Consider the following 14,693-nt stretch of genomic DNA (forward strand, 5'->3'; position numbering starts at 1 on the left):
CCGAATTCTCCTTTTTTATATCCCCATGGCAATCTTCCAGCACTGAAACGCCCGCTTCAGGTAAAGTAAGTCCAGGACCAGCCGCGGCGTTTAAAGCAGGCATCACTTTACTCCCCATCCCCTACCACACACACACGCGCACAGCTGGCAACGGCTCAGTTCACATCAGATTTAATTAGATCCAGTCGTAAGCGCTCACGAAAAAAAAAAAAATCGGTGCGTTCACGTTCCGAATGTTCTAAGGGGGGAGAGGGGGGTGTGTTGTTTACAATAAGACTACTAGGTCTACAGCGTGTTGTTAGATTAGAGAGAATGGATTGAATTTTGTCTCCCTTTTTTTCATGTTTCTGTCCTTTCGGAAAATACGTCATCAGATGAGCAAAATAATTCACGGGAAATAATCCTGATTCACAGTGGTGTTTATTAATAATTTTGCAAAAAATAAATAAATAAATAAATAGATAAATAAATAAATAAATAATAAATAAATAAAATAAAATAAAAAAATAAAAAACTCGAACAGTCACTTTAGACTGAGATTTGTTAAAAGTACATATATATCTTATAAGATCGTAATTCCAGAATGAATTGGAACCTGCAACATATTAGATAGATACAGATATACAAGTCCTATACGTATTTTTAAAGCAATGCGGTTCAGACATGTTAAGATAAAAGCAATTTAAATCAGATCGGAATGAAAAAAGCGCGGTATGAACAGACATGGTGGTCAGGGCTAGCGATCACACTGCAGTTCTGTGCGTTCTTATACGGGGGATACGGTTCCCTAGTAAATGGACGGTACGCGTTTGCTATTTTAATGCGCTGCATTGTTTGTTTAGGAAAGCACTCGCTAAGTATCGCAAAGTAGCATCTTAAGTTTCTGATAATTAGTAAATTAACGAGAGATGTTTACAAAACGTCTCAATATTTCCAAACCCAGCCGATGCGGAGAGGCTTGTTTGTAAATACTATTATGATCGCGAAATCACTGATGATTTGGACAAATCTTACTGGCCATTTTTGGAGCTTTCGCGAAATAGGTATCCAACATCGGGCTTCTGATACAGGTGAATCGGTAGATTAACAATTAAAGTGCTTCTTGAGAATTCAGAGAATATGTTCTTCTCACAAACACGAGAGAGAGAGAGAGAGAGAGAGAGAGAGAGAGAGTTATTTGATTTTACCTAGGATATTAGACAATATGTGAAGGCCATAACCACGTCTGTCTGGTTGACTACATCCCATCTTATTTTATTTTTTGAAAAGAAAAACAAAGTCAAAACTATCAAAAATCATTCTCTTTGCCAAATCAAATGAATTCTTTGGATGAGGATATCAAAGAAAGATTTTCTCAGACGATTGAAAAAAAAAATCACCACCCACGGGTGTGTGTGGGTGGCAATCACGTGACCCGTGTCACCGTGACGTCCTGTCAATCATCGAGACGCGGTTCGATCGGTTCCTGTTACCTATATTTAGATCAGATAACGACTCTCAACGACGCACTGGGATTATGTTATCACACGGGACCGAAAACGCGGACACGAAAATGTTTCTATTTTAAAACGTAACTTAAACACATAAAGATCTGAAAGAGAACTTAACTAAAATGCATAGTCGATATTTTTTACTTGATCTAGATTAAATGTATATGTCACTGCACCTTATAGTATAACATTCGGAATGGTACTTTTTAACTATTTTTATTGAAATTAGATTTTTTTAAAAAATTTACTATTTCATTCTTAACGAGAAGAAATTTGGAGTTCACACAATTTTTTGTATAATTTCATTATTTTAAAAGATTTAATGTAATTTTTCAGTAATCTGGGCGATCTCATTGTCATGTGAGATACATGTGACTTTCGTCTTAAGCCTAATAACAGAATCTTTGCACCGTTCCTCCTTAACTAATAGGCAACGTGACTTGTTAAAGGATTTACGTGAAGGTATACCCCAAATTGTAACTTCAACGAAAAGAAAAACGAATAACAGATTTTGGCCAGAAGTTTCATCATCTATATGATAGTTGTGATAAGGATTCAATTTGAAAAAATACACGCAATCATCTCGTTTCATAGGTGCGTAGAAAAAATTATTGATGACACAGGCAAAAATTGTCACATTGTTACTATGTTGTCCATTTCCTTGTCTATTACTTCACTGCCTAGCGACGCCTCACGTGCAGCATATACCCGCTCCTTGACCTGTCAATCATCCCGGAGACACTTGTACTCACGACCGGGGTTTATACAACAGTCGCTATATTATCTATAAACATGTTTTCGCCTGGAACAGCAACATGAAAAATAGAAATGTTATCATTTTCGCACGATGTGATCACAACACGTCATGGCATGAGTGCACCGAAATGCGCCAGTTTCTTTTTTTACAATCCACAGCAGCAGAAAATGTTATCAAAAGACTCACTTTAATACTAACGAGCTAAGGTTAAACAAGAACGGAGATCAAATAAAAGCACTAGTTCCGCTAGGGCAATTTCTAGCTTGTTGACATATTGTGATATAACATTTTTCATATCAAAGTTTAATTCTAGTGTTATTAACGTACGGGAAACGAAAAAAAAAAAAAAAAAAAAAAAAAAAACTGCCAGAAACCGCTTTTCCAATAAAGATCTTGCAACGAAGCTACTAAAATATACGTACGTTTGAGATCAATTTTTATCCATGGTTTCACCCTGTGTGCGTGTGAGTGTACATGTGTGTGTGTGTGTGTGTGTGTGAGTGTACATGTGTGCGTGTGCGTGTCGATGTGTGTGTGTGCGTGTGTGTGTGTGCGTGTCGATGTGTGTGTGTGCGTGTGTGTGTGTGTGTGTGTGTGTGTGTGTGTGTGTCAAGTTCTGGTTAATATTCAGATGTATGATGCATAGGAAGTAATAGCTTTAAACAAGGTTACAAACAAAATTTAAAGGTGAATTTTGGCAAATCTACACTAAAAACCATATCTGACATTTGCCCTGGTTTACTCTAGCCGCCAAAATCCATCCCGCTCTATTCTAATTTTTTTGAGATTGTAATTGACGTCTGGACCCTAAATCCCCCTCTTCCCTTTTTTCAGTATCAATATGCACGACGTACGTAGAAAATTGGCACGTGTCAATCTCAATTTGACAAATATTATTTGACTGGATAACTGTATAAAAAATAAACAAATAAACATTAGTAGAAGTCCACGAAGTTGAGTTGTCCGAGTCTTTTCCTGCTATCGTTGGCATCTGTAACCGGTAGAAAAGCAAAGCAGAGACGCTGCGAACGTGAGGTTGAAGTACATCATGTCTTTACATAATCACATAGGATTAAATAAATAAACCATCAAATACAGCACGCTACCATTTCACTTGGGGATGATTGAATAATTGTGCTACAGAAATTCAGTATTTATGATATTAGTCGAAATTTATAAATATTCGCAAGTGCTAATGAACACGGAACAGAAAGGAAAGCATGCTTTAAGTGAAAGGTGGGGTGAACGAACTGCAGTTTTAAGAACTGAATAAAAAATTTAAAAAAAAAAAAGACAATGAACGATAATATTTTAAAAAAAAATAACGTGCGTTTATGACAGGCCTTTGAAGAAAAAAACATAAGCACACTTTTCGCAGGACTCTTTCGGGTTAAATGTTAAAGTAGATATCAGGTCCATGCCGAAGAGAATTTCTTATAATCAAAATCAAATAAACCTGGATGTAGCAAGAGAGCAATGACATCGTTAACCATATTTTTTGACTCCTACATGTTTCAAGTTCAATCCGTTTAGTTTAACAACCTTTTCTTGGTTACATCAGTCAACCTGTTGTTAAAACATCGCATATAAGTCCTTAAGAGAATTTACAAACACGGGTTAGACGCTTGGGAAACATTATGGATCGTGTTTTATAACCATGGTATATTGGGCTGCCAAAGAGCGATGGACACTTGCTTTACATTTGCATTCTAGGGGTTAATTTCTGGTATCAAAATGTCTCACTTTATCTCCCCACCCTCCACAACACACACATGCGCGCGCGCACACACACACGCATACCTTCTGCCCACTTCCACTGATTTATACTAAAAGAGTTTAATGCGCAAATCTGCTTTTCTATGGAATAATTTCATAATATATTTTTGGGAAATGAATGTTGCTTTACACGGGTGTATAGTGGTCTTATAATGAAAACAGAACTGGGGTCTTTCTAAATCTGTTTGCTGCATGTAAACTGTAGAGAAAAGGATAGCGCGTTACTGCAGTCATATTATATACATAGTAAGAATCTGAATTCATTCACAAAAATGTAAGGGAAGAAACAATCGTCTATACTCATTATTTGTAACTAATAAGTTGAGCCCAATACCTATTATATTTGTATTCTTACTTGACAAATAACATAAATACCCAATATAACACAATGGCAAGTATCAATTAGAAATAATAACATTTTTTTCTGTAGGTTAAGCCGATAAGTTCTTATCAGTAGGCTACAAAAATAATATATGAGGGTGAAGCTTTCGAATGTTTTATATAATTAACAATGCCAGGTTAAGACAAATTACAAGAGATTTTATTCATTCTCCGAAAAGTTTACAAGCTCGAAGAAAGTCTCCCATCCCCTCTTCGCGTCTTTCATTCTCTCTCTTTTTTCCTTTCCATTTTTTTAGAGGCAAGATCAGAGGACTTTGTATTATTGGAGTGAGCGGTACTTTAAATCGTAGATTTCTGCACGCATATTTGCCCTTACGACACGAAACAAAATCGCACACTTAAAGCATTAGTAGCGCGAGTCTCAGGCGTTTCACTCATCGCTTGAAATTCGCAGTAAATGTAAGAAGTGGTGTCGGGAGTGAAATTGTAACCCCGCTTGTGGGTGGGCCGCGGAATATGAGAATAACTTGTAAAACAAACTACTTTTAATCCAAGAGGAAGATTACTGCTCCTACACCGCAAGCCACCGGGGCCGTAGTGTTTCATTTTCTTCGCCACTCAGCGCATCTGTAACTTCCATTTACAACAGCAAGGTCTGTTCGTCTGCTTCAAGGCGATGCCATTTTTCTTCTGCGGGGGTGCAAGAGTGAAAAAATCTGATCAGTTTTTTCTTTATTAGTGTGCAAGATAAGAAAAGCCAAATTATTAAATCTATCACTTTTCTTTCATTTTCCCCAATTTAAATTTTATTCGTTTATTTTTTGTTCGCACTGATTTTTTTTTTCAAATTAATTCGCCCTGCATCCACTTCGAGATGCACTTCAAATCGTCTGCTCAGATAATAACCAATCTGCTTCCTGACACTTCTCCTGAACCGTTCTCGTCCAAAAATTACATGCAAGTTTCATTTACAACCAAGCGAATAATTTCAACGATTAGGGGCAACTCTACTTAGGTGGCAAGGCTTTGAGATTAGTGGAGTGAAAATCGGGGAGGACCGTTGTAACGCTTGATCGGGAAACATAGTGTGCTGAGAAAGCATTGACTTCTGGGTGACGGGACGGCGTTGGCATGGAAACGACACGCGCGTGCGTAACGCGATCTCTCGTTCAGGAGACGAGACAGTTGACAGGGGGACATCAGCAATTAAACGTATAAGTGGGAAGATTTCGGTAGGTTGGAAACACTTGAACGTAGATTTTGTATCAACACCTTACGATTTACGTAAGTTGTTTTTCTACATGAAGAGGCGAACCTTTTAGGAACAATTAAATTGCGCCGACGAGAAATAATACTTCTTAGATTTACAGTTTCCATCAACGACATTCACAGTCCGGACGGAGAGTGGACAGGCTTAGCACTTATTTCACAATTTCGTAGTTAGAGATGGACAGATTTCCTTTCAAAGATACCTTCACGTTTGCTCAGGACATATTTAGGTCGACGCCGCCATCTGTAGTAGAGAAGGTGACTCTTTACCAGGAAGAGTGCGCAGGGGAAAACCATACACCGAATATGTTGGATCATCAAGTTAAAACGGAGCCAGCCCTTCACACGTGGCACTTATCTCGCGCCGTAGACGGCAACGTTGACCCGACGAGGCCCCCAAACGTCGGCAACGCTGGCTTTACGTCAACTGCGCCATTTCGGAGCATGTCTAAAATAGACGATAATCACAGCGGCGGCCATGGGGACATCGTCGCTGACGAAAAGAGATCTGAAAAGAAAACTGACTTTAAAGTCGCCAGCAAGATGAACAATACCAATAATAATAATAACAATAATAACGGAGGGAGTAACAAAAGCGAAGAAAAACTAGATCCTAATCAGAAACCTCCTTATTCTTACGTAGCTTTAATCACCATGGCCATTAAAGAATCCGGAGAAAAGAAACTGACACTAAACGGAATCTACCAGTACATCGTCAACAAGTTTCCATACTACCAGAACTTAAGCACAAAGAAGCAAAAAGGTTGGCAGAACAGCATACGGCACAATTTAAGTCTCAACGAATGCTTCTTAAAGATCCCCCGAGAAGGGGGCGGCGAAAGGAAAGGAAATTACTGGGCTCTCGACCCCGCGTTTGAGGACATGTTCGAAGCGGGTAACTATCGCCGAAGAAGGCGTATGAAGCGTCCCTACCGCTCGCCAGTGTCCCTCCCGAAACCTTTGTTCACCGACTCCCCTTACGCCGCCTTCAACCACCTCTCCCCTCTGGCGGGGAAGAACTGCTTCTCGTCGCCGTATTCGACGTGTAATTGGGCTCTCAATCCGCCAGCCCCAGCACCGGCCAACCCGTCGCAGTTTAACTACGGGTAAGCTTTATTGGTTATATACAGTTAAAATACCCTCTACCAGGTCCACAGATTGATTTTTTTCACTAGATATACACAGATATGTCTCCGGCTAATTCATGACACGATTCTCTGGGAGCTGGAGAAAAGTGCCCATAATTAATCTGTGGCCCTGGTAGAGGGCACACTTAAATCATGTATAGCCTATATATGTTACCTTTTTTACATGCAAACATTCCTTGCCTCTCTCTTTGTTTAGTTGTGTCTTCTTTGATTTAGTGTCAATCTTCAAATTTAATGTTTTTATGCTTAGCAGTGATTATTTAGCTTTTGTAGACAACGAAAATATTAATAACTAGTCAGATATACTCTTTGTGTATTTCTAATTTGTATTATTCTATAACCCCTTTCCCTCCCTCTCTCTCTCTCCTCCATTATCTCCTAAAGTGAACCAGTTTGTTTAGAAATGCTATAACGATGGTAGAGTAGATCTCAGGGCGTCGAAACACATGCACAGACACAAATATGCCGATATGTACTAATGTGCACTTAAGAACACCGACTGTTAAATACGTTAACCTCTCGAATATAGACACTGGGCCGAAAACGCTTTGGATGAAAACCAAATTATGTATAAGTACACCGGTAACGCAGTATTCTTTGGCAGCCTGTTCTCTTCTACACACACTGGACAATAGAAGTGTCATCCCTACTGAACCAATACTTTGGGGGAGATAAATGACTGTGGAATGATATGCTCCTAGTATTATTTTATTAACATCAAATTTCACAAAAAGACCAACAATGCAATTCCATGGCACAGCGGTTTTACACTCATTAGTAACATTATAAGTAGACCAGGCATTCTAACTTTGATTACTCTGATTCAGGGGGGACACTTCTATTGTCCAGTGTGTGTATTTTCAAAACTGTACAAAATGATAAAACTTATTGATTATCAAGAGTAAAAAGAATCATGGATACGTTTCTGTTATTATTTCTTTGGTGATACTAAACTAAATAGGTGGATAAGTAGACGAAAATATTGGGCACATTATAATGTCTATTTATTTATTTATTTATTTATTTATTTATTTTTATTTATTTATTTATTTATTTATTTATTTATTTATTTATTTATTTATAATTTGTACCATTACAAGACAATTAAGTTTATACCTAAATAGGCCATGCTCTTACGGTACAGCCTATGTAATGAATATAATGAATGGTAACACCGCAACACAATTAAAGTTTTTGCTTTCATTCAATCGATCCAAAATACCTTCGAATTATCAAGTATGGTTTTGACGTGAAAAGTTCCTGTCTGAGTTAGCCTGTCGTTTGTTTAATTTGATAAAACTATAATATCATAGACATAGCTTCATTTTCTCATAAGTATACATCTAAGCATACCCTGATATTCCTGCACTCTTTACAGACAATTTTCTCCTGATTTGACAGCCATATTACCCACTTCCTCACACATTCAGACCGGGCGTACGCGGACGTACTCGGCCATGCTCGGGCGTACTCGCCCACTTTTATTTTTCCTGATTTCACAACCATATGCCCAGTGTATTGTATTTTCTCATTTGTTCATACTAAGGCGTACTCAGGTGTGCTCCAGCGTTCTGTAATCCACAGCGTTCTGTAATCCACCGATGAATTTCTCCCGATTTTTTGTAGTGAGAAGTTTGTTGCAACGTTTGTCTCAAAGGCATCTAGTGATACTATTTATCATAAAGTGATATAAAAATAATGAAAAAGTGCAATATTAAATCTAGAAACAAAATGAGTGCAAAAAACTGATTATAAATTTTGATTTGTGCTGAATGCGACACGATTCTGATAAAAAGCACAAACTTAATTTTTCTTAATTTTTAATGAGTAATAAGTGAGGCGGTGTTTTTTGTAAAAGGTGGTCTCTTTGTTCTTTCTTTTTGTTCTGGTTGTCAGTTAAATGCTTTTAAAGGGATCATTATATAACAATGTATGACATGTTCAAAGAAAAATTAATTTAAAATACGATTATACCAAATTAATTGTAATTGAACTAACAACACCAGCGAGGCCTATTTTCTTAAGTTAAAATATCAGGACCTTATTGCCAACTATTATGTGAATCTATCGGTTTTATCTCATACTGAAAGTATGATTACTTTTATTATTATTATTATTATCATTATTATTATTATTACATTTTTGCTAACAATTATGATTAAAATGGAATCAAGCATGATTTCACGGCACAGACAAATAGTCCGAGGGATATATAGCCAAGGTCACACAGAAGAGAGGCACAACAAAGCCCAGAAACTGTGACATGGGCTCGTATGAGAACTGTATCCTTGTAGATACACAACCTCTTAGCTTATTTGTTCGTCTAGTTGTATTATTATTATTATAAGTCATGGGGAGTCTTCCAGCTTCTTGATTTCAAGGCTGCAAGCATTTGGTTTAAAATACCAAAATCTACTGGCTTGAAAAAAATAGAGTAATTTTTTTCTTCAATCAACAGGTAAATATTGAAATTGTTTACCTCCAATAATTCTGTCTAGAACATCCTCATCAGAGAATGAGGAAATATTGAAGGTAAACAATTTCAAGATTTAGCTGTTTGTTTAAGAAAAATTACTCTATTCTTATTCTTATAACATAACACAGCTGATGAAATTCTTCTCTGACTACTGAGTTGCAATTTTGAAAAAAAAAGCAAAGAACACGACGAATGTCAAGCTTATATCAAAATTTATAATGGTGGCAACTTCACTTGTATCTTGTTTGACAGAGGTGTTTTTCAAAGGGGGTTTTCTATTCACTACGACGGTCTTAGGGAAAATTTTCACCAAATTTACACCGATATTTCTCTGACTATTTTGTGCATATTGGTATACTGTTCGACGAGGATAAGGGGCACAAAGAAGAGCTGATCCGGGCCTGGGTCTACGATACACAGTTTATTTTTCTCTCCGCGTAACTTCGTCAACGGGGCCAGTGCTGTGTTGTCATTTGATACGGAGAGAATCTTCACATTCTTTACTCTGTTTTATTAGGCGATTTCTATCTTTGGATTATGCGCTTATTATGTTCTGAGGAAAATGTGATTTCGACCCACCGCAGGTTGTGTAGCCCCAGTTATGTGATTCGAAATTCCTCGAAATTATTTCCATGAAGTGCAATTGCCTGTGTGGCGTAGTGTTCTGTTTCCTAAGTTTTAAAAAAGAAAACAAAAACATGGCTGTTCTCAAATGATAAGTAGTTATTTCTACTTATTCATTTGTTATTCTCATTCTAGGAGAGTTTTTCAATCATTCTCTATAAGTTCCTGAAATAGGTAGGGAAATTAATCAAAATGAGTCAATTTGAGTCGCTTATACAAAGTACATATATGCAAACCATTACTCATTCGTACTTTTTTTTTTTTTTTTTTTTGAAAAAAAAAAAACAACCAAACACGGAAGTATTTCAAGAAGTCTCCCAGATCGTGTGGTAAGCTGTGCGTGAACAACTGGCTTTCGATAAATCTGATTAATTGAGGCATTGCCTTATATTAGGACACGCCCTTGTAGATGCTTCACTTCGCTTATCTTTTTTATTTATTAGACAAAGTGTTTTAGAGCTTTTTGATATCAAGGTTGCTAGCATTTGGTTTAAAATACGATTTTTTTTTGGGGGGGGGGGAGGGGGAGGGGTAGCAAATTTGAAAAAAAAGCGAAGACGAAGAATGCCTAGCCTATTTCAAAATTTAAGAAGATGGCAACTTCACTTGTATGTTATCTGTGGTATTTTTCATAGGGGGACTTATATCCACTATCAGGGTCACACTGAGGGAGAATTTTTCACTAAATATCAACAGATATTTCTCTGACTATTTTGTGCATATTTCTATATTGTCCAGCGAAGGTAATGTACAAAGAAGAAAAAGTTTATTTTTCTCTCCTCGTAACTTCGTCAATGGGAGCAGTGCTGCGTTGTTATTTAACGCGGAGAAAATCTTCATATTCTTTGCTCTGAATTATTAATTATAACTGATTTCTATCTGTGGAAAAGCCTATGCGATTTTAAGTTCTGAGGAAAGTGTTTCATTAATTATAGCTGATTTTTATCTTTGGATTATGCATTTTTATGTTCTCATGAAAATGTTACTTCGAACCACCTCAGGTCGTATTAATCTGTATATCTGGTTGTATTCAGCGAGAGTTCCCGCAGACTTGGAACGATCTATGAGGAATGATAGTTTCATTGGGCAAATGAGCCCCGAGTCTTGGTACGTACTTAACTCGTTTGGATATCGCAGTAAAACCAGCCAGAGACGACTGCTAACAATGCAGTGAAGATTGAGTTGGTTTTGTCGAATTATCTGTCAGTTCCTAATTACATTGCCCCCCTCCCGTCCCCTATTAATTTGCGATAAATTGTCTTCCAGTAAGGTTTACCGCATATGATACTTGCCCCAAAAAATTATCCACCAAATTCCAATTAAAAAATAGAAGGTATTAGTGGGTAGAATTCAGTTGGTTTGAAACACTTGCCCGTAGATTTTGTACAGACACCTTACGATTTACGAAAGTTTACCTTATATACAAACGTCAGCAAATGAAATTTTTATACCCTCCTCTCTATCTAAAAGTCATCATTCATTTAATTTTTTATCTAGGCAAAAACTGTACAATAAAAAATTGATATCTTAGTTTGGAAAGCTTCGACTAAACAGGCAACATAGAATGCAATATTTGAGTAGTTTGTAATGTCATTTATAATATTACGCAGATTAAATTATTACCACCGATATTATTTCATATGCAGACTATAAAGGTCCAATTTTGAATACCAATAAAATATTGGTTAAATTTTGAAATCTGATTGGGAAAAGAACATTCTTCTTTAGCCGTATACAATCTAGTGGACGGGGAGTAGGCTGATTACGAATCGCAACTTAATTTTTTTTTTTGTTGTTTGAACTATTAGCATGTCCACGGTTTCCATTGTGAAATGGCTATAATCGTTATTTGTTTTGTCTAACCACGATTTTAGAAACAACTCATATCACGTCGAGCAAAATGTACATATTCTTGATGTATGACTTCCCGACCGAGCAGTGTGCATTTGCCCGAGATGATAAGCAAACTGGTATTTTACGATATTTATTATGAAAAAAAAAACTAAAATAAGTTGTTGCAACATAGACATGTGTACATGTGTAAGTAAATATAAAAATAACACCGATTAGGCAATAGAAATAAATTGCAAAGATGGTTTAGGTAAACAAGTTTTAAGTTTAACATAAGCGAAAGATAATGTAGCACACGTGTACATTGGAAAATACATGTATAAATTGGACGTAATGTAATTACATAACATTGAGATTCCGTAAGTTCACGACAGAAAGTTGGGCAAGTGGCCCTATCAGACTGGCTTCGAATTTCTTTCTCTTTTGGAACAAAAGTCAGTCGCCTGTCAGGAAAGAGAAAATAGTTATAATTTATTATAATTTCAGTTTAGTCCATAGGAGACTATGCACCAGAGGATTCGTCAGTTTCATGGGATTTTATAAAGAGAAAAAAAGCAATAGAAGATGCTACTGTGTCATACTAAATCTTTTTAAAATGTTTCAAATTTTGGGTTTTCATTTTCATTTGCAAAGTTCAGAGATTTTTCAGAGCATCTAAAAGTGGAAATGAATTTTTCAGCCCCAAGAAAACTTTTGTTTTGATCTGTAGCCTCTGCAAGGATTCATTTTCCATTGTTCTCGTCCATTCACTATATATATATATATATATATATATATATATATATATATATATATGGAGAATTCATCAGTAGGGATCGGACCCATACGTGTAACCCGCCGAACTTCTTTGTGTGGACGAAATCCCAGAAAACCGCATCTCAGTTCAGGTTGACTGCCACGCAGCCTGCTGCTAAGGATAAAACGTGCTTTTTATTGAATGTGTGTCGTATGTTTCACTGCTTATCCATTCTTCTCACACGCTTTTTACTTTCGTGGACTGTTGATTGATAACGTGTAAGCTGACTTATAGGAGCTAAATGCTAAACTTGTCAAATGTATTATATTTTTTTAGTCTTTCTGTCGTTACTAGAGAGTCGGGGGGGGGGGGGGAGGGGGGGTAAGTTCATTGTTTTGGTTTTTGCAGCTTAAACATGCATACACAGATATGTTCCTACCTATTGCCCCCTCTCTCATCTTCACCTCTCTCTCTCTCTCTCTCTCTCTGTGCGAATGTGTGCGCGCACGCACGTGCAAGTGCTTGCCTGTCCGCGAGGGGAGTGGGAGTAGACATGGAGTTATCTCAAACCAGCTGTGAACAAAATCAGTCAACTTTCAGAGATATTCTTGACAACGGAAAACGCAGCGTTTTGTCATTACAACTGCTAGGTTCAGAAAAAAAACTTGGTACGTCTATCAAGAAGGATCCAATACCATTTTTACTTTGTTTGGTACCTTAAAAGTAAAATCAGCTGTTAATGTGCATGACTCGACTTTTGTTCTTTTAATCTTCAATAAAAACTTCTTCTTACCGACAAATGCTACATGACCACAACTGTATAAAAATGCAGATTTCGCAATAAATATATTTTTTGACTATGTATAGACGTTTGATTTAAATTTTCTCATATTTTCAGCCCACCTTATTCCAGGATGACGACACCTCTGTCCGGTTACCCCAGTCAACACCATCCGTCACAGTATTCGAACACTATGTACGGGGGGCAGTATGCGGAATACCCCTCTGGTCCAGCCCCACCCCTTACGTTCCCCGGAAGACAGCAGGCCCCCGACCACACTCTATCATATTCCTACTGGACGGACAGGACTCAGTTATAGTGAGTGGTGAGGATTTTAAAAATTAGGAAATATTTTTTGCGTATGTGGGTCAACATGTATACTTGTCACTTGTAATATGTCTGAAGATAAAGTTGCTCGAACTTTGAGTTTTTTCTCTGCTATTGAAAATCAAATTTTGCTTTTTTTTTCTTTTGTTAAGCGCATGATAACCTTAGGAATGATTACGTTTTAACATTGCATGGCTAAAAGAAAAAAAAAATGAATATTTAAAAACCAAGAATGGTGTTTCAAAAAAAAAAAAAAAAAAAAAAATTGTGGGTTTAACCAGCTTTTGAAAAATACACAGCTTCCTCATTAAGTATCCAAAGCATCTTTTTATTGCTGTCGAGATATAAAATATATGCGCCTATTTTTCACAAATTCTTAAGCGATACAAATGCTTGGTCTACAGAAAATACGAAGTACGAATTTTTTCCCTCCTCCTTCTTAAAATTTCTATCGGTTTATCGTTTCAGATACAATGGATCTGATCTAGGAGATAGGGGAAATCAAATTTACGAGCTTCAACACGTTACCATTGGCCACAAGCACAAATATTTTCTGCGGAGTTGACATCGAAGCAGACGACTGCTGATCCCCCACGTGGTGTCTCGCTGGGTGTGACTTTTTGTATCTCCGTTGTTTATTAACATTTTCTAATTGTTGTTTAAGATATCCTAGCAATGCCAAAAGCATCATAGCAACAGAACGCACAATCTATATCTTTAAACAAATGTGGAACTATAGAACTCTAAAAAGATACCAACGCCGTCGCGTGCGCTCTCCATTCACAAGCTGCACGCCCAAGGAAAACCTTGTCGAATGGGACGGGTATCTACGGCAGTTACGGAAAATGAGATGTCACACGTGTGCCGTACTCTAACAACATAAAATACGACCAAAGTGGTTTGAAAACAATACGCCGTTGAAATGCGCCACATGTTAAGATTTCTTAAAATAAAACGAAGACAGCATTGTTTAGAACGGTTATCCAAACTAGCTTACTGCTTAGCATATGCAAAGAAAGTTTTAAAAATTGATTATATTTCGGCTATGTTTTAAAAATGGAATGTGTGAAACGTTACTTTTGAGATCAAGATAAAATAATTTGATTTATTTTTGAA

The 14,693-nt window shown here is 37.0% G+C and overlaps 1 protein-coding gene across 2 annotated transcripts; it reads left to right on the forward strand.

Annotated features, from left to right (window-relative positions):
- The first annotated feature begins 5,257 nt into the window (after positions 1 to 5,257).
- LOC106169239 (uncharacterized) lies at positions 5,258 to 14,693 on the forward strand. 2 transcript variants are annotated; one of them, XM_086996095.1, is made up of 3 exons: positions 5,258 to 6,740; positions 13,368 to 13,575; positions 14,046 to 14,693. In XM_086996095.1, exons 1-2 carry the CDS (start codon positions 5,812 to 5,814, stop codon positions 13,567 to 13,569), a joined length of 1,131 nt encoding a protein of 376 aa, XP_086852221.1. In that variant the 5' UTR covers positions 5,258 to 5,811; the 3' UTR covers positions 13,570 to 13,575; positions 14,046 to 14,693. The 2 variants fall into 2 exon arrangements, with proteins under 2 accessions (XP_086852221.1, XP_013404097.2); XM_013548643.2 differs by having other exon boundaries at positions 5,259 to 6,740; positions 13,368 to 13,568.

This window comes from Lingula anatina, chromosome 9, assembly GCF_051362555.1.
Source record: "Lingula anatina isolate TDL-2025a chromosome 9, LinAna3.0, whole genome shotgun sequence".
Lineage (NCBI taxonomy): Eukaryota > Metazoa > Brachiopoda > Lingulata > Lingulida > Lingulidae > Lingula > Lingula anatina.

Excerpts from the sequence above, each read along its gene's own strand:
- LOC106169239 (XM_086996095.1), top strand. The coding sequence starts at position 5,812 with ATGGACAGATTTCCTTTCAAAGATACCTTCACGTTTGCTCAGGACATA. Across the intron at positions 6,741-13,367 it reads CCGTCGCAGTTTAACTACGG|CCCACCTTATTCCAGGATGA; the intron begins GTAAGCTTTATT and ends TCATATTTTCAG.